This window comes from Phlebotomus argentipes, unplaced genomic scaffold (genome assembly GCF_947086385.1).
Source record: "Phlebotomus argentipes unplaced genomic scaffold, Phlebotomus argentipes genome assembly contig_15, whole genome shotgun sequence".
NCBI lineage: Eukaryota > Metazoa > Arthropoda > Insecta > Diptera > Psychodidae > Phlebotomus > Phlebotomus argentipes.
In genome coordinates this window covers 12,624,788-12,647,024 of record NW_026776181.1, presented here as the reverse complement: position 1 = coordinate 12,647,024, position 22,237 = coordinate 12,624,788, and the positions used below count along the sequence as shown (strand labels likewise).

Sequence of the window (22,237 nt, the reverse complement as noted above, 5' to 3'; positions counted from 1 at the left end):
GCATTCTTCTTTTTGTGAAAAGAGGACCTTCCATTTATTGTCCTGTGAAGGAGTAATTTGATTCCATCCACACTGATTTTAACACATAATTACACAATCTCATCGTCTCAAAGATAATTTGAGATGTTTCTTCCAGGTGAACAATGCGGTATGTAATTACATGACTAGGTTCAGTTCAGTAGTTTATTGAAAAGTTTCTAATCCCCGAGGGCACATTTTGTACCAGCCATGGAATCCCTAAATGACCAAGTCATGTGTGCTAACATGGCTTTATTATTGCGACGTGACTTCACGTCTCTTCTATTGTGCATAATTCCCTGTGAAGAATATATTTACACACCTTTTTTACCTACGACAATATCGAGATAAATTTTCTCGTGGTAATTATCTTCCTCTCGATATTCAGAGCTCTCTGCCCAACACCATCAAATCCCTTTCGGAATCGCTCAATAAGTGTCGTCAATTCATACATGAGTGGGAATCAAAATCGACTTTTGCCTTTGGACAACACTCATTCCTCATTCCACAGATTGAGACCTGGATCTGGGGGGAAAAGTGGAAGGAGAAAAAAGCCCCAGAGAAATAGATGAACGCGATGGACAATGAAAATAACCATCATTCCCTCCTCAACTTCAGTATCTCTTCTGCTGTGACTTTTCCCTCATATGTCTCCATATACACTCTGTCGTGAAAAAGAGTAGCGCACTGGAGAATGAGGTGGTTGGGATAGTAAATCCGTTTCCGTTTGCATATAAATGCTGGCCCAGAGGCCATACATGGGGATTGCATAGAGTGAGAAAGACACAAAGTATGTGTGCTGAAGCTCCACTTTTTCCCCAACTATGTTGTCCAGGCATTAAAAAATGTACCAAGAGAATCCCAGGCCTTTGACAGTCTCTCTCTATTGCCACCCAACATCCCCAGTTATTGGCACTTTTCACACTCACACTCGCACTCTCACATGGCAGAAAGGGGTGTGAGAGAAGCAATGAATTCAGAGGATATATTGTGAATTCTGGTGGAGATCCAGCGGGAGAGAAAGATTCAGTGAAGGGATGGTAAATGGTGGCAATTCATCCAGTGCAAGTTTAATACATATATAGAATATATGAGGATGTAGCGAGTGAGAAAAAGAGTCACCACGGCCAATCCCTCTGCTCCGGGACACACTGCAAATTTGCTCTTAGAGACGACTCCACCATGCACAGGGTGAACATATTCGACTCTTAATTACCCTTTTGGCCATCCTAATACTCAGTCTCTCTCCACTAGGCAAAAATGCCAATACTGAGAATTCAATTCAATTCAATTTTTCCTCTGTCACCAGAAAATTGTTCCCTATCGACAAAAAAAAATTGGATCTCCTTTACATCCAGAGTCACCCAGTTCTGGATGTGTGAATAAGAGTTGGGTGTCCTGAAATTGACTGGACGAACCCTTGGCCACTTCCGGTCGGCCAATTTTGTCCACATTGATTCACTTCTGAATGATGCCGTAAATATGAAGGAACGACAAAAGTCTCTGCATGCCCCACATCACAACATTTTTCACACTTCCTCTTCTCCATACTGTGGAATAATGTCAAATCAAATACATTCAAACTCTCTTGGCAATTCACTCACTGAATCTCCAACGTTCTCAGAAAATTTTAGGAGAGAGCCGGCGAATATGATCCTTTTTTTCCAACTCTTCGAATCCTCTGAAATGAGAATCTCACGTCCGCCGTGGCTCACTCTTCCCACTACATTATTAATTTGCAGTTCTATTGAGAGAAAAAAATCGTGATGAAGTCTGCCTTAAATTCCAAAGCAATAATACACCATCAAAATCAATACTTCACCAGCCATGCTTTGTTATCAAAAGAATGACTAATCAGCAGAAGGATGTGAATGCGCTGAAAGCAATTCACTGTGAATATATGCACGCAGAAGCCTTTCCCGCCCCGCGAAATCCCAATGTTAGGTAATTCTCTCCCTTCCGATTTTTTCTGCACACCCACCGTGCATACAACGCAAAATAAACCCTGCACAGAGAGGTGAGTTAAATCCAGATTGTTTTGGCTTTATTCTCTCTCCCTCTCGCTCTCCATTTTCTCCCGCCTTGCCAGCCACCCAGCATCCCACCCACCATCTCTGTGATCGCTCACCCAAATCCGGATATATTGCACAAATATGACGTTCCCAAAAACGACTGCAATCGTGGATGGACGGCGTGGAGGGTGAGCGAGAGACACCCATTCATTGGAGTTTGGTGTTTTGTGGATTTTCCTGTGTGCGTTGTTATCCGGATTTAGAGGCTTGGGGAGGGTTTTGGCAGTTATACACGCTATAGTCGTACAGCGATATACTGAAAACTCCATATGCACATATTGTGTGCACCTTTGGCTGGATTAATGCACAAAATCACATATCGCAAATGGTAACAAAAATACCTTTTTCCCGAATATAAAAAGTCACACACATTGCACAAAAAACCTACATCCTCATCGTTTAGACAGGATAAAACATGAGGAATATGTTCCGGTTTTTCAATGCTCGTCATTTTTCCCGTATTACTTTTTTTTTTTTATTAACAGCCCTAATCTATTGCAATAAATAAATTTTGATTCTGAGAAAAAAAATACAGCACAGGCTCCCATTCATGAAAAATTATCCACACTCGAGGCCACGAAAAAACTCACACATTTTGGCGATTTAGTGGAGAACATGTTGGGAAGAGGATATGGCTAAAAAAAAATCAGGGAAGTACAGCAGCCCAGGAAAACGAAGGAATAAAATCGAGATCACATATCAATCGAAATAGATCCGATACCTTGATAAAGTTAATCCCTGTATAGAAATGGACCCTTCTCCAGTTCCCTTTCTCATCCCTCCGTCTTCTCAATTACAGTCCAATATTGTATGATTTTATTGTGTTAAAATACGCTTTTTTCACTCTCTCCTTATCCTCATCCATGTCCTTCAAACTGAGAAATATTGGCCTTGTCATAATATTTTTGTCTCAATTTTTTCTCCTTCTTTATCATGCAAATAAAAAAAGTATTATCGCAAGCATTGAAATACCCTCAACATTTCAGAGACAAATAATTTAAGTATTAAGTCAACCACTTCATAGGTTAAATCCCAATACAGAGACAAGAAAGGATTGGTATAAAACTTATGGTAAATCCTTTTAAGCTCCACCTTCCACCCAAATTCCCTTCCACACATGCCCCGCAATCGACCTCGCCCCAAAGCTAAGCAGTTTAAATCGCAAATTAGCCCTCACCCCGTAATTGTGGAGCCTCTGTGGCCATAAGGTTGGCCTGTGCAGGAATAGATGAGAAAATGCACAGGGGAAAAAGGTCATCGCAACTTGAAACGGATCCCAAGCAGCTCTTTTTTGCGAATGAGCGACAAAAGGGTGGCAGAAAAAGTGGAGGAAAACATGTGATAAAATTACCAACTCCTCTTGAGAATGTATGGAAGGGCTTTTGGCGGAGCGAGAAAGGGTAAAAACATGCTAATATCTTTTGTTAAATACCCCCATTCAAGTAACCTAAGTACACTCAGGTAATGTAAGAACAGTGATATGCCGAGGAGACAAGTGGGACGACGAAGGTGTAAGTACGTCAAAAAACGAGGGCAACACTCGAGCTATCCTCCCACACAATAAAGGGGTAATTCAACCAAAAAGACCTCTTTGTCAAACAGTGGAAAAGGGGCGAACACTATGAGGATTTAGATGGAAAATCGTGCGCAGAAAAGACGAATGTAATTTTTGCTGAAAAATAATCACTTTTTAACACGAAGAATCTTTAGAGATATTCCAAACTCTACATTTCCTAAGAACGTAAGCGAGCTTAGAGAATTCTAATTCTATTTCTTCTCAATGAACTGTTTCTGACAGCATATCTCGTGGAAAAGCGACACGAGGATGCTTCAAATTTTCAAAGTAACACTATGCACTGGAAGTTTTCAGCAATCTTCCGGTATTTCTCACACCCACTCTTCCGACTCAACTAACATAGGATGGCAATAGAAGCTTGAGTATCACTGTTACACAATGTGAAAGAGGAGTTCTGTATTTTCTCGAGTGTATTTGAGAAAATTAAATTAAAATACTGTTGCACTCCTGCTCGCAAATCTCTTATTGGCCTGGGGAGGGAAATTAATGACGAAGTGTGCTAAATTATCAATGAGGGTACTTTGGGAATGCCTGTCTTTTTTGTCCATCCGCCTCGAGTTTGCGTGTCAAAGAGGAGCGAAGAATAGAGCGTGAAAGCGACGTTAATAAATTGACACCGTGTCGAACACAGCAGGAGTAACAGGATTAAAAGATAATGACAATCCCTGCGCCTCCTGACCGATGTTTGTTTAATAAAGAGCCAAACACCCGGCGGATTTGAGCGCTGCGAAAGGGCGACGAAGAAATTAATAAGTGATTATTTTGAGAAATCACGAGAAAATTTTCCATTACAGACGCCAATAAATTGACGCGAGGCCCTTGACAAATTTTCACGAATAATTCTCAAATCAAGTTCAACTGGTTTCTGAATCCTCTCTCTCTCACACCTCTTCTGCAGCGATCTTTGTCCGTACAAATGAGGGGTTAAAAATAATGGGATTGTTTGTGATATCATCATCTGAAAATTGTGGAAAAGGGTTGACAAGTCCTTTGTTCGCGCCACTCTGTGCTGGAGGAGCGGAAAGACCCTCGCCCTCCCGGAGGATTCCTTAAGAGTCTGGTGTGGCCACAAAAATCTCTGCCAAACCAAACAACACTTCCGTCCCATTGTCGTCTGTCCTGCCCTCAGAAGCTCCCCTCTTCGTTCCCTCGGCGTTATGGGATCTCTTAGTATAAATTTCTCTTCACCTTTGTCATGCTAAACTGCCGAGAGCAGTTGTTCTTCTGGCCATTCTCCCAAATCTGTCTGGTTTGTGAGCTGAAATTCAGTTGACATCTTAATATCTCCCTCGGCCGTGACCATTGAAGACGCCTAATCCCAGCAGTTCGCAGCAACGCACGGTGATCCTCTTCTGTCTTTATCCGCAGGTGATCAGCGCTTCTTCTGGAAATGGTCAATTAACCACTATTATTGCGTGAAATCATTTTCACGTCTCATTCAAACACAGAACAAGATCAGCAAATCGTATCCTGAATGCGACATGACTTTACATGATTTTAGAACGAGAATCTCTCGTTATAGAATTGTTTTCATGTAATCCGTAGTATCATATGCGAAACGTAAGATTTCTGCTGATTTTCTTCAATTGCACTAGCATTTCTGCACATAAAATGTGTTGTTTTCGATGCTGTTTTCCACGAAACTCCAAATAAAAATCTACCCGACAGCGCCATCTGCGAACTAACATTTTACAGCTCTAAAGGCGAAAAGAGACAATAAAGAGCGAGAGAGAAAGACATCCGGTTACTGACTTCGCTACTGTTATACACTTTATTTACATTTTCTTCCCTCGATTTTCTGGTTTTTCGCAGAAATTTCCCTACAAATTTTATTTGACTCAATGGAAAGCGATACCTGGAGAGTTCTTGAGTTATTCAGTGGCATTGGAGGAATGCATGAAGCGCTCAAAGGTAATTTTCTGGAATCTAACCTCAAAGCGATGGTAAACAAACTAATTTTCCGGGGATTGCTTCTACATTTTCACAGAATCACGTGCCAAGTTCACAGTAATTGCTGCAGTTGACATCAACACGATTGCTAACGATGTCTACCTGGAAAATTATCCAGAAACACAAGTGTGGAACCGCAATATTCAATCTCTGGAAGAGGCAGAGATCGCTTCCTTGGACGTGGACACGATTGTCATGTCTCCTCCCTGTCAGCCCTTCACAAGAGTGGGCAAGAAGCAAGATCTGGACGACCGGAGAACTGATGGCTTCATAGCAGTTTGCGCAAATCTACTGAAGAATCCAAAGATTGAGCGAATCCTTATGGAAAATGTAAAGGGATTTGAAGAGTCTCGAGCAAGGCAGATGTTTATTGAGAAACTAAAGCACCTTGGATTCTTCTGCCGGGAATTCCTGTTGTCGCCACACGCGGTGGGAATTCCCAACTCACGAACAAGATATTACTGCATCGCACGGAAGCGGAAAGACTTTTCAGTGGGTCATGAAAATGAGATCATAACTGAATTGTCTGCGAATGCAATTGAAATGAGAGATTTGAAGGCGTTTATTGATGTAGAAGCTGCTGTGGAGCAGCACCAACTTCCTGTGGAATCGATAGGAAAGAATTGTTGGGTTCTGGATATCGTGACGCCTTCCTCGAAGAATTCCATGTGCTTCACGAAAGCTTACACTCATTTGCTGAGAGGAAGTGGCTCAGTTTTCTGTTCAAAATCTGCAGAAGAGATCCGAGAGACTTTCTCGCGACTAGACAAGATTCCGCCTGATGATAACGAGTATGTGAGGCTTCTGAAGTCCCTGCAGATGAGATTCTTCAGCCCAGACGAGGTGTCAAAACTCATGGGCTTCTCGGAAGGCATCAAGTGGCCAGGAAAAGTCACTGATCGTCAGAAATATAAACTTCTAGGAAATAGTCTCAACGTGGCTGTCGTCCGGGAGTTGATAAACATCCTCGAGGGCCAATAAAAAGCCTGTGATTGGACCCGAACAATAATTTATTGTCCGAGATCCGTTTTTTACAGTTTTTTTTTGTTTACATCTATATGTCTACGAAATATTACTAATTGTACCACACTTATATCTAATGAAAAATAAAGTAGATATATGTAAAATGTTAAATAAGTTGTGTCTTATTATTCAGATTAAATTGAACGAAAGAGTTATCTATAGAAAAGTTATGAAATCCATCTTATTTCTAGAAAAAAGAGTAACATAATCCAAATCTCCACTAAATCTACTTGAAATGATTGCAATAAACGCTTTTCTTGAAATATGTAGAAAATAAATTTTGTGGGGGTTTCGTGAGAAATCAGGGAAAGTATCAAAAGGGCTATCTTGTCTAATGTTTGGGTGATTAATTTCGCAAATGGACATTGAATAATGTAAGAGTGGACTTAAGCGCGCTCGCCGCGGATGCGTCTGGCCAATTGGATGTCCTTTGGCATGATCGTGACGCGCTTGGCGTGGATGGCGCACAAGTTGGTGTCCTCGAACAGACCCACAAGGTACGCCTCGCTGGCCTCCTGCAGCGCCCCAATGGCGGCCGACTGGAAGCGCAAGTCCGTCTTGAAATCCTGGGCGATCTCACGCACCAGACGCTGGAAGGGCAGCTTGCGGATCAGCAACTCAGTGGACTTCTGGTACCGACGAATCTCACGAAGAGCCACGGTTCCGGGGCGGTAACGATGCGGCTTCTTCACGCCTCCGGTGGATGGGGCGCTCTTACGAGCCGCCTTAGTGGCCAACTGCTTCCTCGGAGCCTTTCCTCCGGTTGACTTACGAGCTGTCTGCTTAGTACGAGCCATTGTCACGCGATTCCCTCACTAAAAAGCCAAGCAGAAGACAGAAACATCAATGTTTACAACTTATTGAGCAATAGTGACGTCACGCATGCGTCATCGTCATCAACTGTTATAAGAGAAATAAAATGGCGTCCGTGCAGCTCTGCAGAGGCCAACAAAGAAAGCTCCCATCAAGGGAAACTTTCTCGCCGGATTTCCCGCTCGGCCTCCACAGGCCCACCCCAAAAACACTCAAATACTTTCCCCCACACCCTTAGCCAGACATTGCGAGTAAAATTACCTGTCGCTGATAGGATTTTCCAGTAAGTTTTCACGAAAAATTGAGGAGCGCCTGATTCACAAGTTCTCTGGAGCAAACAAAATTCTAAAATGACTAGATGCGTCAAATTGGAAGCAATTAAGTGCATCCCATACCCAGTGGATGCAAGAAAATTCCATCTCTTTCCATAATTTCCCATCTAGGTCACTTTTAGGTTCATGGCAAAAAATAACTCCCACACGGGGGCACCAAATGAGGTCCCCATTTTAGGGAAATTCCCCGGAATCTCGATGAAATGCGTAAAAATAGCGTTTTGGTGAGGGTTTCATCATAAAAAGTTTACACTCGATTTTCTCAACATCCTCTGGATCCTTACGTGCATTTGAGGTGTCAATAGACAGGAAATCTAATAGAGAGCAGATTGGTATCCATACATCTGGGCCATTGGGTCTGATTTTCTTGAAATTCCCATTTTATTCAAAAATTTTCACCTGGAAAAATTCCCCATAAAAAGTCTTCGTCACAGAGCGCCGCAGTTCGGGTGGTGTATGACAGAAAAGTGTGCTACACTGTTATACACTATAGGTGGCGCTTCGGAGAGTTACCCGGTTGACTCGCCCTACACTTTCGTCGCGTGTACCGATTTTCCATTTCCCTCCAAAATCCGCTAATTCACAGCTAATGTGGCAAATATCGAATAAATTCAAAAATATCATCATTTATTGCAACAATCGTATGTTACATACATGCTATTGCTTTTCATCTATAAAATTACACTTCATATACTGTACCCCGCCCAATTTATATAGTAGTTATTTACGTTAAACATTACAAATGATTTTGAAGCCAGTATTTAACTATTTTTGCGCTATATTACACACGTTACAGTAGTTTTTCCTCAATTTTCTCTCACATTTTCATCGCATTTCGCTCTCTACGGGCTAGAAATAGCTGCTCTAGTCGCAACTATATTTATTAAGAGACAAAAATCACATATAATATAATAATAAATGTCAGTTATGTAGAAACGGTATGAATAAGAAAACATGATTTACAGTAAAATCTTCCTATGCTTTAACGCCTAGTATTGCATCTTATCTTTGATATTCATTACTCTTCTTATATATCTTGTCCACAGCTATAAATCGCCTGCAAATCACAAACTATCCGATTAGACTGAGCCGACTGTTGGTTTTCCTCAGTTGCGCCCGCCAAGGGATGATATTCTCATTCTCGTCCTGCTGTGCCGGCTCCTTGTGCAGATTCTGCTCCACAGATCCATTCATAGACGTCCCATTCACTGGTGATGACTCCTCGTGGCCGTTGGTGTTCTCCTTGTTGGACAGAATTTTCTCCTCGCCACCGCTGGGCAAGAAGCTGATGTTGTCAATGGACATGGCTCTCTGGGCGAGTCTCCAGCTGTTGGACAGGCGGGAGCTCTCTTCCACACGTGGCGTATAAACGGTAGCTCTGAAAGGGATCGAGAGAAATCGTGAGAAAGTGTCTCAACGATAGCATTACAGCCAATCCTTACTTCAGTTTATTCTCCGCTTCCTCTCGTCTGGCTAACAGATCTCTCTTCCACTGTGGAATCGCCTGGAGTCGCCGATCTTCCGCCTCACGAGCCATTCTCTCCTCAAATTCCTTCTTAGCCCTCTCCGCCGCCTTCTTCGCCAGCATCTGTCGCTTCCAGTCCGGAATAATGTTGCCCGCCTGATCCTTATCCGGCACCTGTGAACATTTCTGCGTCAGTAGAACTCACGAGTCCCTGCCAAAGTGTCGAGAAAACAGCCCACCAACCTGTTCTACGAAATTTGAAGCCGTGAACTGCTTAGAAATGTCCATGTACAACTCCTTCTCGTGGCGATTCTCCATCTTGGCACGTTCCACCTTCATCTTCTTGATCCCAGGAATGTCCTTGCTCAGCTTCAACTCCGCTATTAGATCCGTCTTCTGCGACAGGAAGGACTCATTTGTGCTCGACAGACACTGCATGCTCATGCTCCGCGTGGGAGCCGAAAACGTCTTTCCCAGCATTTTGTCCGACGTTCGACGCAACTGTGGCGAAATTGAAATTCACAAGAATTAAGTTAAAATGCATTTCTCAGCGTTTGTCTTTGAGAAATTGTCATGTCGCTCTCAAATAGAAATGTGACATTTTTTTTTTTCATTTAGCAATATTGAAATGGATTGAGAATTTTGGAGTGTTGAAAATTTGCAAAAAAAGGAAAAGCTATGACCTAAAATGTCTCTAAATTTATGTATACTTTTTATCCACCATTAAATTACTGCTGAAATTTCTCCACGAAATCCACTCAATTTTACAGTTTTTTTTTTTATTACTTTTATCTTATCACAAAACTATAAATGCCTCAGTGAGCAAAACCTGCTTTATCACACAGAAAACGCGGCGAAAATGGAAGCAGAATAGGCACGATCAATTGGCAAAATGATTAGCAAAAACAATATGAATTAGATTACATGCAACTTTTGCAAAAATTTCACACCCCACTTTTCACAGAGAGTCAAGAAAAGAAATAAGATCATCTCGATGTGTCCGAAGAGATTGCACAATTAGATTCACTTTTCATGTGAAGAGCGCATAGCGCGAAAAAAAATATGTTACAGCAAATTAATTGTGGCCGTGTTAGCATTTTTCATGGAATCTCTGGATGCATTTCCATGAGATGCACAGAATAGCACTTATGTAAGGAAAGAACTGCATTTTTCACGGTTTTGTTAGCAGCACACAAACATCACAGAGAGTTTCATCTGCTTCGCAGTCCAGAAGAGATAAATATTCTGTGTGCACACACTCTTCTCCAACCTGCCAACGCCTCTCTTCTCTTCTTTACAATGAAAGGCACAACAATTACCGCCCATTTCACCATCTCAAAATGCATAAAATTAACTGTTTTAGGACTTCAGCGATGGCTCTATTGAATATCTTCCTTCATTAGGCAGAATTTATTCCATATACTGGAGCATTCACATCTTATGAGCACGATCAAGAGAAACATGATTGAGAATTTCTTGTGAAATAGAAGCGTGTCTGACGATCATTAGAAATCAACTGGATGATCAAAATATTTTAAATATCTCTTCTATTACACCCATCGTCAATTGAAGACATATCACGAAAAGTGGAGGAGTTCAATGAACAAAATGAGATCTTACTCTCTTTCTCTCAAAAAATATAAAAAAAGAGCAGCGCTGCCAAGAGAAAACTCACGCGATCGTGAAATGACGATCACGGTGATTGTTCCACTGTTTCAACCATTGAATCCCACTTCTTTTGCTCTTCTTCCATACCTGACCAGAGTGGAAAATGCACTGGGAAAATCACTAAGACTGCACAAATTGCTGATCTATTATAAGATACTTAATCAGAGGGAATGTGGCGGAAAATTTTACAGTAAGTGGTGTAAAAATATTTTTTTCCACATCATCCCAAATTTCCTTCCATCGCCACAAGTGATTTTCCATGTTAAATCAATTATCTCGTCAAGGGATCGCACCTCAGTGATTCACGCCTTTCGGCGAGATGCAATACTTAGCAGACAACAAGATTGCAATCGCGATAAAATACTGTGATCATTGTGTGATTGTAGAGCAAGATGATCTTGTTGTGTGATCATAAATGCTTAAAAAGTATTCAATTTAACCACAAAAGATTGTTAATAAGATCATGAGCGACTTTCACCGCAACTTATCAATTCGCTCTGCTGGTATTTTTTTGTTTTTGGAAAATGCCGAATAAAATCACAATTTAAAGTGCTCCACTTTGGGTGAAAGACAATCCACACTCACCTGCACGCTGTTGAGGTCCTGAATGGAGATCGCCGAGAGCGGCTGTTGTTGCTTCCTCGTGGCCGTGTCCTGCGCCGGCGGCTGCGTTGGGGCCTGCTTGGGCGGCACGGCGCACTGCGACGGGGGCGCCGGTGGCGGTGGCGGAGGCCGAGGTGGATCCGGAACGGCGGGTGGAAGCGGTGATGTCGTCTGCGACAACTGCATATAATCCTCCGTGTCCGTGGACCTTGGCATCACACGTAATCCATAATTAATCCTCAATTGACTTTTCATCATCACAGCACACAGTTTATGTATATCACTCGGAAACACCACTCTCAAGGACAATATCGATCACACAAACTGCCAGGAAACTCACCTCGCTGAGGATGCACTGGACCGTTTATCACTGATAGACTTGAGATACTCTGATGGTTTGATCAGGTGATTTGAGCCGTCCAACATTGACCCATTAGGGAAACTGGGCGGCACAAATGGCAGCACAAGCTGTTTATTGACGAGATTCGGTCCACCTGGACGCGAGCTGGGCCGTTCACCGCCAAGGTGTGAATAACACTGACTCTCCTCCAAGTGGCTGCCGCTGCCGTTGATCAATTTGGCTTTCTTATTTGCTGCACACACAGACAATACCACAGTGAGTACTCCCAGTATAGATCAACTACAGTATCTTCATCTCACATATTTTTTTATATATTTCATTGCTATGTGCAAATATCACGACACAATGAGAATAAGAGGGGAAATTGTGGGGCAATTTCCACCACCACACATTGTCTCGCTGGAGAGGCAATCATGGAAATGTTACGTTTGCTAGCAGGAAACAGTGGCACATCACCACAATCAGGAGCTTTTCTGTCTCTTTTCATGTCGAAGACTCCCTCTACTCACGACCAATTATCTACTTTTAGTAATTGTTGCAATCTTATTTTCGACCCTAGAGTTTCTTCTAACTTCTGCAGTACAGAACTTTAGTACCACTAGAGAAGAGAGAGAAATTCTGAGAGACTTCTCAATAAGATCAAAAGTCGGAGTTTTCCCAATTTACAAAAATGCAATGATAACCCTCATGAACTCATGTAACGTATAGATTGTGATTTTCCCAGTTATCACACAGCAGAAATGGCAAATTATGGTGCGACATTGGCCTTTCTTTCCCAGACGTCTTGGCTTACATCTCATCTGCAGAAGCTCACAGACTTGCTCACAGATGGGGAACGGAAAATTTAATGTGAAAATGAAAAGCACCGTTTAGTAAATTTATATATTTCTTTTCCACCATCCATCCATTTTGCATCTTATTCAATCCAATAAATATATTACACCAGTAAACGGTTCAATTAAACACGCGACTTAAGTTATTCTATTTTTTTCGCCATACCATCTCTGCTTTATCGCAAAACCTCCAGAAGCAAGCGAGTAAGAGAAATAAAGGAAGAGAAGCAATCATACAGACTGTAGTTCAACTTAAATTTACAGTAAATTGAATCTACTAATAAATTTTACACAGAATCTCTTTTTCACGATATCTTTTGTGGTGCTCTCTTTCTCCCAACTCTCTGAATATTAAGTAGAGTAAAGGTGTAAAATATTGAGGTGAGTTTTATATGCTAAGCCTTTCTCAAAAAAAAAGCACAACAACTACATTTTATTCTTCATCGCGAATTCGACATGTCAATAAAATGGTATTAAATATTCCTCTTTTCAAAAATATTCTTCACTTTCGCCAATATTCAGAGGAATTTGATGCTTCAGCATGATTCCAAAAAATTAAGACACTCAGTTTAAATTACCATTAAACTTCTTAAGGAAGTATCTCAAGCCTAAAATTTCATATTTCACCGTTTATGAACCACTTATTTCCACTCTGAGTTGGCTTTTAAATACAATCATTTAATTGCAAACAAGAGGAAATGTTATGAAACTTTCCAGACACTTTCTACAGCTCGGTTTTTCAAATGTCTGTGCTGTTGTAGATTTATCGAAAATTGCTCATTAAATGTGTTGATTAACCAATTTGCCGGTGGGAAATTTATGTACTTTTCCCAATCTCACTTTCCCGAGTCAATTGGAAAATGCAAAACACGATGAATTTTCATGTAAAACAGTTCATTCGCCTGAGATTTTTGGTCAAAGCTTTCCTCACACACTTAAGGAAAATCCACACCATAATTCACTTGAGCAGTTCCTCTTTTGTGTGCGCTAAAAGACTTAATACATTTAACAATGTATAAAATATTCCAGCGAGTTATTTTCCTTTTGATTTACGATGCCGATAATGTGAGCAATATTCACTTGTTTTGTCTGACGTTGAACCAACAATATAGAGTTCGCAGTATCGTTAACACGTTGAACTTGCAAAGTTTTCTCAAATTGCTTTCTTATGCCATGCAGAGTGTAAATAACAAAAGAAGTTCAGACAATCCCCCAAAAGAGCAGGTTCATAAATAAAATCTTGATCAGTCTCTCTCATCTGTAACTTGATTTGCATGTGCAGCAAAGATGGTATTTTGCATATAAAGTGGCCGAAGAATGAGAATGCAATTGGAAATTGCAGTACTTGGGTGAGTTTGTTTGTTGTAAAACTCATTTAACATTGTGAATAACACACGTAAGACAATATAAACCACTTGAGCAGTGAGATTTTGATTCATCTTCAAGTGGCCAAGAGACTATAATGAGAGATGAAAACATTTCCATAACGCAGCAAATCTTGTGATTTGCACCAATTGCGATAGAGGTGGGAATTAATTACTGCTCATCAAGCCTTCTTCTCTTCACCACTCGCAACTCCCCTTTGTCTCCCCTCGCCAGTGAGGCTGAGAGGCACAGAGACACCTTCATATTATAACTTCTTAAGCCACAATCATAAATTAACGTGTGAAAACCAACGTGTTTCTTATCAATCAATCAAAAACATCAGAAAATGTGACTGAAATATTTAAACTTCTACCATAGGAGATTGATAAATAGGAGAAATCACAGCCTCAGTCACTGATTCACACCCGCCCCACTCAATTTGGATCAATTACACATCACTTTAACGCGATCTTAATTGTGTTCACACACAAGATGTTGACTTTAATCACCACTAGCATTAACTCTGCCCTGCATCACTGTCACATTCAACTGATTGCCTCTCTCAACATCATAATTACAGTTATTAATGTTATCACAAGAAAAGGACTCACCGGACACTGTCGACATGCTGCGATTGTGATTCCCTCGCACGAGGTCCGAAGGTCTGAGTGTTGGCTCCTCGACAACTTCGAGGCCAGAGTCCGAGTCGGGTGGACTTTCCACCTCATTCTGCGCCACCTGGTTGTCCATGGAGTGCGAGGAGCCAGTGGTGGACATGGTGGATGACTGGGAGTTGTTGCTGCAGCTCGTGGTGTGACTGGGCGCCTTGAGAGGGGGTGGAAGTGGTGGCGGTGGAGGACCAACAACTGAAAGAAAAACATCAACATTTGCGCGCCAATGTTAGATCAAATCGCCCGAAGGTATGCAAAACTGCTGCATTGAAGGGAAATCAATACGAATGCATGTTTGTTTTAATTACGCGTATTTTACATTGCGATGAAAAAATCCAATTTTCTTGCCATAAGTATGTGTTAAGCAAGCTGATAACACTTTTGATAATAGCACTAAATTGGCTCTTGGCATTTGAGGAGTTTCCGTAACTCCCAATTTGACTAATGACTGCTGATTAACATTTCTCAAGATTCAATATTTCACTCACCCTTGGTTTCATTATTGGTAATCGGTGCCGACACGACTCTCTTGAGGAGCTGTCGTGCTCCACAAACACTTCCAGTCCCGCCTGCGGCCGCCCCCTTGGCCGTTGAGTGCCTCTGAGCCACCTTGAGGCGCTCCTGAGTGTCTTCCGGTGCGCAAACGCTTTCGTAAGTATCATTTTTGAGCACCGGAGAGCCACCCTTGCTGCCGGAGAAGTTCTTAGAGTTGTACACCTCGGTGGTCTTGCGTGGCATATCGTACTTGCCCTTGGCCGCCGTGGAGTCCTTGAGGATGTTGCGCTTCTTGAGGAGATTGCTGACGCCACCACTCGAATACTGCACCACGATGTCATTGCTGTGGTTGGAGCTGGCGCTCGCCGAACGACTGTGTGACCCACTGTCGCGCGAGCGACTCCTTCCCTGGGCCCCCTTCGCGACGCCCACCGCCTTCGTGGGCGTCCCGCGGGCCTCCTCTCGCACCAAGTAAATGTCCTCGTAGTCGTGATCGTGATTTGTGGCCGTGTTGTTGGCTCCGCCGGAACGATTCAGCGAAGGAATTGCGGGAGCCGAGTCTGAAGCTGATGACGCCACCGACAGACTCTCCTCGGACCCACTTCCAGCACCGCTGCTGCTGGAGTGGACTTCCACTTGGACTGCAATAGAACAAGCATTTTATGAATGGAACAGAAAATAAACTCATAACGGTTGTCTTTGAAAATTAAGTATGGAAACTAATTCACTGAGAGAATAGAAAACATCTTGTAAGACTCAAATCACGAATTAATACACAGAGAAAATTGTACAATACTGTTAACAATATTTACAATATCATTATGAGCAATTATGTTAAAAGAAGAAGAATACTTTTGTATAATTTCGCGATCATCTGTGTTTTTTTTATGATCTTTGCGAATGATCTCAAGATTCAATTCACTGCTGAACATCGCAGTTTAACTTATCGATAAGTGCATCTTTCTTAGCATGTGCCTAATATAAAAAGAAATTTCCAATTCAAATTTGCCAATTGAGGCAATTGAGTCAATCTAAATGACTCAAGGTGTGTCTTCATTATACGAAATCGAAAGTGCTGAGACATTAATCTAATATAAATGTTATCATTTTCCTCAATTTTAACACAGCTTTCTCTGTCTTTAAATATTCTATATCTAACATGTGAAATATAGAGCTAGTTTACTGCCCATTTGAACCAAAAACCTCCTTGGTCTACTGTCACTCAATTGTAATCCAGCTTAACGTAACACGATCAAGTTGGAACCAACTTTTCTTCACAATTCACAACCTGACAGAACACCGTGAAATTTTCGTTAATTGGCACTTTTCTTGCCTTTTCTGTGTTAATAGATTCACCAAGCTGATTTCAGGGCACAGTCCTCACGCATTTTCTCTCTTGCGGACCTCTCACTCACCTGTCAGGGCGTTCGGATGTGGCCCTCCACCAGTACTGCCGTCTTTGTTGCTGCTGTCCGAGTCAAAGAGGTCCTTCACCCTGTTGTAGATGACTTCTTGGGGATCGTGAAGGTAGAACGACTCACCAGAAATACTGCCGCCCGGACTGGGTGGTGTGAGGGAGCCATTTCGCATGGGGTTCACGTACAGGCCATCATTGGGCACCACTGGGCCATAGACCGACTGATCGGGCGGTGATCGTGATCGCGTGTACACGCCGTCCGGGCGCACAGTAGGCGGATGCAAGTAGAACGGTTCTGTATCCGAGCTGTGTGCTGACGAGGACTTGGATGTGACTTTGTGGCGCTCCGCGTGATTCTGATTGCCCGCCATGTGGTGTGACGACTGTTTGGCACTGTAGTAGCCATTGTTGTATTTCTTGCTGGCCTTCGAGCGATAGTTCCCCTCCGAATTGTGATGATCCGGCGTGGTTCCGTGCTGCACCAGCACATTCAGGCACTACGAGAGAGCAAGAGAGATCATTGCCAAAACGCTAACACATAATAATTGCTTCTGGTGCAAAAGTAGAGGGAGGAAGACTTACTTCAACTTGTTGATTCTCTGCGGCATCGTTAATTGGACTCTTTCCATATTTATCAAGTGACAAGCGAGCGCCGTGATTGAGGAGCCATCGGACAGCGGACAGGTGACCACGAGAGGCGGCAAAGTGGAGTGGTGTGGCTCCGTCACCATCGCGCAGGTTCGGATCAACTCCCTGTTCCTCCACCTGCAAAAAAGAGATATCATTAGAGATAAATTGTCGCCCTGTCAATCTCATCTCTGCTCCAAATCTCATGACATTTGCATTGAATGCATGTGGCAGAAAGGTGAAGATCAATTGCAGCTCGATCGAGCTGATGACCTTCAACGGTCGCAAGGCCTGATCGCAAAGATTTGAGCCGCAAAGAAACGGTGAAGTCTTGGCGCTTCTCCCGTGCCAGCTACAAATCGATAATCCCCGAGACATTCGCTAACGGTCTCAACATCTTCCTCTGCACACATTTCACACACACGAGTCGCTGCATTTTCCTGATCTCTCACGTCTTTCTCTCTCTCCAATTCTCTCGATAGGACATATCGGGGCTGTAATTGTGCCAATAAATGGAGTAAAGCGATCTAGAACGAGTTTTCCGCTCATTCTCCATCTCTAATCAACCACCGATCATTTCATTGTCCGTTATGAGTGCTGAAGGAATTAATGCGATTTTCTTCGTGATCATCAGAAAGGCAAAAACGCGATCACAGCCAAATATGAACATGTTGCACGAGCATCCAATAAGATTATCTCAAAGCGGATTAAATGTCACGTTCAATGTACGATAGGTAATTGAAAATATCACTTTAATTGATGATAATTGTTAATCGAACATATTGCCTCATAGCAGAGGATTTTCTCCACCTCGAGGCAAATATTTCTGCGACTCGGTTAGTAGTGAAGCAGTTTCAAAGGCGGACAAGTGCTAAATTTATGAGCGCCTCAATTAAAATTTCAATCAGGAATGCTTTATGAATATTTTTAACTTCCTTTCACACGATCGACTGAACTCTATTGATCTTCATATATCAATTCACAGTGAATTACTTATTAGCCTCTTCACTTTACTAGTACTCGCTGCATGCAAAATATGCTCACCATCCACTTGAGACAGTCAAGGCAGCCCATCTGAGATGCCGCATGAATGGGCGCCATGCCATCGCGGGCTCGGACATACAGTGACCCTCCGGCTTCGAGAACGAGAAACTTCAGCACCTCCAAGTGTCCCTCCTGGGCGGCCAAATAAACGGGAGTGACGTCGTTGTCCATCTGCGTGTTGGCACTGCAAGAAGAGCAAAGGAATGCTTGAGAGACATCGAGCATTTGGAGCGCAATTGTGGGCTGGCTGCGCTGGTAGAAAAAGCACACATTTCAAATTTGAGAGTCAACCTTTACTTCTAATTATTAGAGCGAGCAAAGAATAAGAGATAAATGATTAATCTCATCTTTTTTTGCTTGTTTCTCTCCCTCTTTCGCCCGTTGACTTTGTCGGTGTTTGTGTAACAGTTTGTAAAGTGTTCAAATGAATCGAAATTTGAACCTTGTTCGGCACAAAACTGAAACAGATCTACCATTCATATAAATTCACAAAATCACTGAGGCGCGCTGCAGAAGAAATAAAAACGTTAAGCATCTCTCGTCTGATATTAGGCATTTCTGTATGATGAGACGAGAAAGGTGAACAGAAAACCGATTATCCACTGATTTGGCATAAAAGAAGAGATTTAGTCAAAAATGATCCAAATCTTGGATATAATTACAATTTTACAAACTTTCACAATCAGAATTCACTTCTCATTTCTCTCTTTCTCTCTGACTCTGCACTAATTTTTCCCGCCCAGTGCATCGTAGTTTCTTCTCAATTAAGTGCCTTAGGAATTACCTCACCTTCTCCCTCTGACTGGCGAAAGAAAAGCACATACAGAGAGGAAGAACATTGCAATAAATCAGTGTCACTGCAGAAGTCTCAAAGTAAGAGTCATGTTTCATCAGCCATATGATTAAGAGATAAATACAGACAGTGGAGCAACTGGATGGCGGCAACCGTTGAACGGTTGAGGAAGAAAAAGAACTCCACAGCACTAACCCACTTTGCGATGGACAGAATTTCTTCCTCCGGTGATCAAACTGGAATTCCCACTTGTCTTGTCTATTCCGCTGCTTTTGCTACAATTCCAAATGGCATGGCAAACATTCACAAATCGAATTTAGCATAGAATCTCATTGCCAACTGTTGCCGCGGAACTTTATGCCATTTTTTGGGGCTCACGAAAAAATCATCAGAGCACGATCCACAAAATTTCTCATGGAGAAAAAAGTACTTTCAGTTTCACGTGTTGTCAATTAAAATTAAGCCATGCAAATTATACAATTTTTATTTCTCTTTCACACGAAATGTGTATTTATTCGAGAGTGTGCAATTGATTTCTTCTGAATTTCTCAATTAATTTCGGGTACTTTAATTCCTCCATTTCATTCAATTTACAACTTTCATCGAAAGTCCCCACGAAAATTTCTGGTCAATTCCACGGATAAAACGATACTTTCGGTCAAACTGACACTCTCGCTCTCCTTGCTCTTGATCCAAATATCATCCCAACAACACTCTTAATTTATTGTCCAGGAAATTCCAATCAAGTATTCAAATCATGAATTTCATGGACTTTTCGAAAAATGTCAATCTTCTCAACTCACGCAATTCTCGTGATCTAAAGTGCTGAATATTGATGCATTTTTTTCCACGATGGAATTCAATTTGTTTGGGCGTTTCATTGTTGTGCGAAAAACCTGCGAAAGTTATGCTCAACTGTAGGTTCGTCGCTTCAGCATTGAAGTCTTTCGTTTCCGCCAAATTGACTTTATACACTAAAAAAGTAAGAGTACGCCTCGTCTTTTCCTGATTTATATGACTTCTCGCTATTTCTTTTCCATAAGACACAATTTTTTAATTACAAATTGTAAAGTGCAGAAGCGCGGTGAAAGTCTTTCTCTCTTTATTTATTTTCCTTCTACACTATTTTATGGGTGGCTCTCCTTCAAAACATGTCTGTATGATTAAAAATCAGGGAGGTTACGGAATTATAGTTTCGTTTAAACTTTTGTGCACTCCAACTAGCAATTTTTTGGTGTACTGCCGCAAGCAGAGAAAAAGAGTTGCACGTGGTATACATAACCGTGAATTGCCTCTTCGCGGTGGCACATCAACACCCCCGCAATCATGGAGTATCTCTTTCGGATCAACAGTGACCACTCAGAAGTGTGGTCTCGCTTTGATAATCACATTAATCGCGTAGTATAATTAAATATAATAAATAATATAAGCAGAAGGAAATTGGTGCGCCGCATGGGTTCAATTATTCCAAATGTTGGGCTTTTTCCACAGATTTCGTGTGTTTGTTTACCCAAAGTGAAACTTTGCACTCATGGAAAGTGTTAAGCAGAATCATTTAAAGAGCCATGCCAAATAATTTTCTATATATGTACATATAATACCTCCTAATGATCAAAACTGCAATGTTGCCTGCAATTTTATTGACAAAATATTAAACTAATACTTTGTTGGGAAATTAAATTGCAAAATAACTGCAGAAAACATGACGTGACTTACTTTCTTTATTCTCACTCTTGTGTATTTCATCGCACTTTGATGAGCAATAAAATCTGCCTCTGTTTCTTCTCTCACACAACACGCTCATCTCCGGAGAAGTGAGTGAAAGATGTGCGAGAAAAAGAGTCATTTATTTGCTTTTTACACGACTCTATATGCGGATTTAACATGGGATTTGCATACTCCCTTAATTCGAGAGAATGTTGCTGAATTGTTGAAAATATTCAGCTCACTTGCTATCACACAATCTCACTTCTTTTCATCTCTATTGAGGACACCTGTGTGCGCCTTTCTTATTTTGCACGATCATTGGGATCATTGCAAGATCGCCGAAGCGTATTCATTAAAATTGTTCTAATGACAGTTTCATCCATTGAACAATTTATCCCACATGATTTGTGACCACCTGAAAAAGGCTCACCTGCGATCATATTGATATCACTACCTTATGGTATTCAATTGATCTTGAGAATCGTGCTCGGAATTAACGAGGCGTGTGTATTTGTACAAAAAAGGACAGCACGGTCGTGTGCTCACGTTGGTAGGCAACACAATTGATAAAAGAAATTGCTTTTCAATTCAATCGTGTTTGTTCTTTGCTCCAAATTGAGCGATCACCATTAATTTCCGCAAATTGCAGCAGTGTTTTTACCCCAGCAAAAGAAATTTGCTTTGACCAAGAAAAAACATCCACATGCTTTATGGAGAAATTCCCAATTAATATTTCATCGACTGTGACTTTTCTCCACTCACAATATAATCCTGTTCATTGGTGCAATATCAAGTGAGAAATTTTTAAAACTCAAATAATGCCCAAAATTGCATAACACCTCTTTTTGTTTACCATCGTAATGAATGGTGGACAAAAAATTCGGCGGAATTTTCCCATGTCGGCATTGCCAAAAAGAAAAACAATTTCGTATCATTTTTGTGTGGTATAAGAAAACATTTGAGGGGTGCACGAGTAATAAGATACTGAGCAAAACACCAACTAAAATTCACTATAAAATACATTATTTTATCGCGCAACTATAAAGTTAACATTTTGGGTATTAAAGAATTAATTCAATGTGAATTTTTGATTGAATTTAAAAACTCATCATTAAAATTTATTGTCATCTACGGAAGTTCCGTTGCTTTCACTTTCAAAAATACATAAATTGCGTAACATTGCGTCAAAATTAATTAAAAATTCCCTTGATATATTCATGTAATACCAACATTTTGATAAGTATTCACGCGTATGTCTTTGCAAGGAAGATTATTTTGCCATAGATTCACAAAATGTTAATTGTAAACCTCTTGAGCCGAAGATTGTCCGCGTGCGATTAAATTAAAATATTGGGTAATTTTTCCAAGCATAAAACAAAAGTCATAGTAATTTTGGGGATATTG

General features: G+C 41.4%; 3 protein-coding genes across 3 annotated transcripts in view; 1 reads left to right on the top strand and 2 right to left on the bottom strand.

Annotated features, from left to right (window-relative positions):
- The first annotated feature begins 5,335 nt into the window (after positions 1 to 5,335).
- On the top strand, positions 5,336 to 6,613 carry LOC132263262 (tRNA (cytosine(38)-C(5))-methyltransferase). Its single transcript, XM_059762934.1, has 2 exons — positions 5,336 to 5,577; positions 5,654 to 6,613. The coding sequence occupies exons 1-2, from the start codon at positions 5,508 to 5,510 to the stop codon at positions 6,595 to 6,597; spliced, it is 1,014 nt and encodes a 337-aa protein (XP_059618917.1). The 5' UTR covers positions 5,336 to 5,507; the 3' UTR covers positions 6,598 to 6,613.
- LOC132263263 (histone H3.3A) lies at positions 6,609 to 7,809 on the bottom strand. The gene is made up of 2 exons (XM_059762936.1): positions 7,714 to 7,809; positions 6,609 to 7,454 (listed from the first exon to the last, which is right to left on the bottom strand). Exon 2 carries the CDS (start codon positions 7,434 to 7,436, stop codon positions 7,026 to 7,028), a length of 411 nt encoding a protein of 136 aa, XP_059618919.1. The 5' UTR covers positions 7,437 to 7,454; positions 7,714 to 7,809; the 3' UTR covers positions 6,609 to 7,025.
- Positions 7,810 to 8,454: 645 nt separating this feature from the next.
- LOC132262460 (uncharacterized) overlaps positions 8,455 to 22,237 on the bottom strand; it is a 33,188-nt gene continuing 19,405 nt past the window's right edge. The window contains exons 6-15 of the mRNA XM_059761733.1: positions 18,334 to 18,517; positions 17,245 to 17,427; positions 16,661 to 17,159; positions 15,239 to 15,886; positions 14,691 to 14,945; positions 11,861 to 12,113; positions 11,503 to 11,728; positions 9,493 to 9,750; positions 9,227 to 9,435; positions 8,455 to 9,162 (exon numbers count right to left, since the gene is read on the bottom strand). Of these exons, the coding sequence (XP_059617716.1) occupies positions 8,856 to 9,162; positions 9,227 to 9,435; positions 9,493 to 9,750; positions 11,503 to 11,728; positions 11,861 to 12,113; positions 14,691 to 14,945; positions 15,239 to 15,886; positions 16,661 to 17,159; positions 17,245 to 17,427; positions 18,334 to 18,517 (3,022 nt within the window). The 3' untranslated portion in view covers positions 8,455 to 8,855. The remainder of the gene's footprint in view (positions 9,163 to 9,226; positions 9,436 to 9,492; positions 9,751 to 11,502; positions 11,729 to 11,860; positions 12,114 to 14,690; positions 14,946 to 15,238; positions 15,887 to 16,660; positions 17,160 to 17,244; positions 17,428 to 18,333; positions 18,518 to 22,237) is intronic.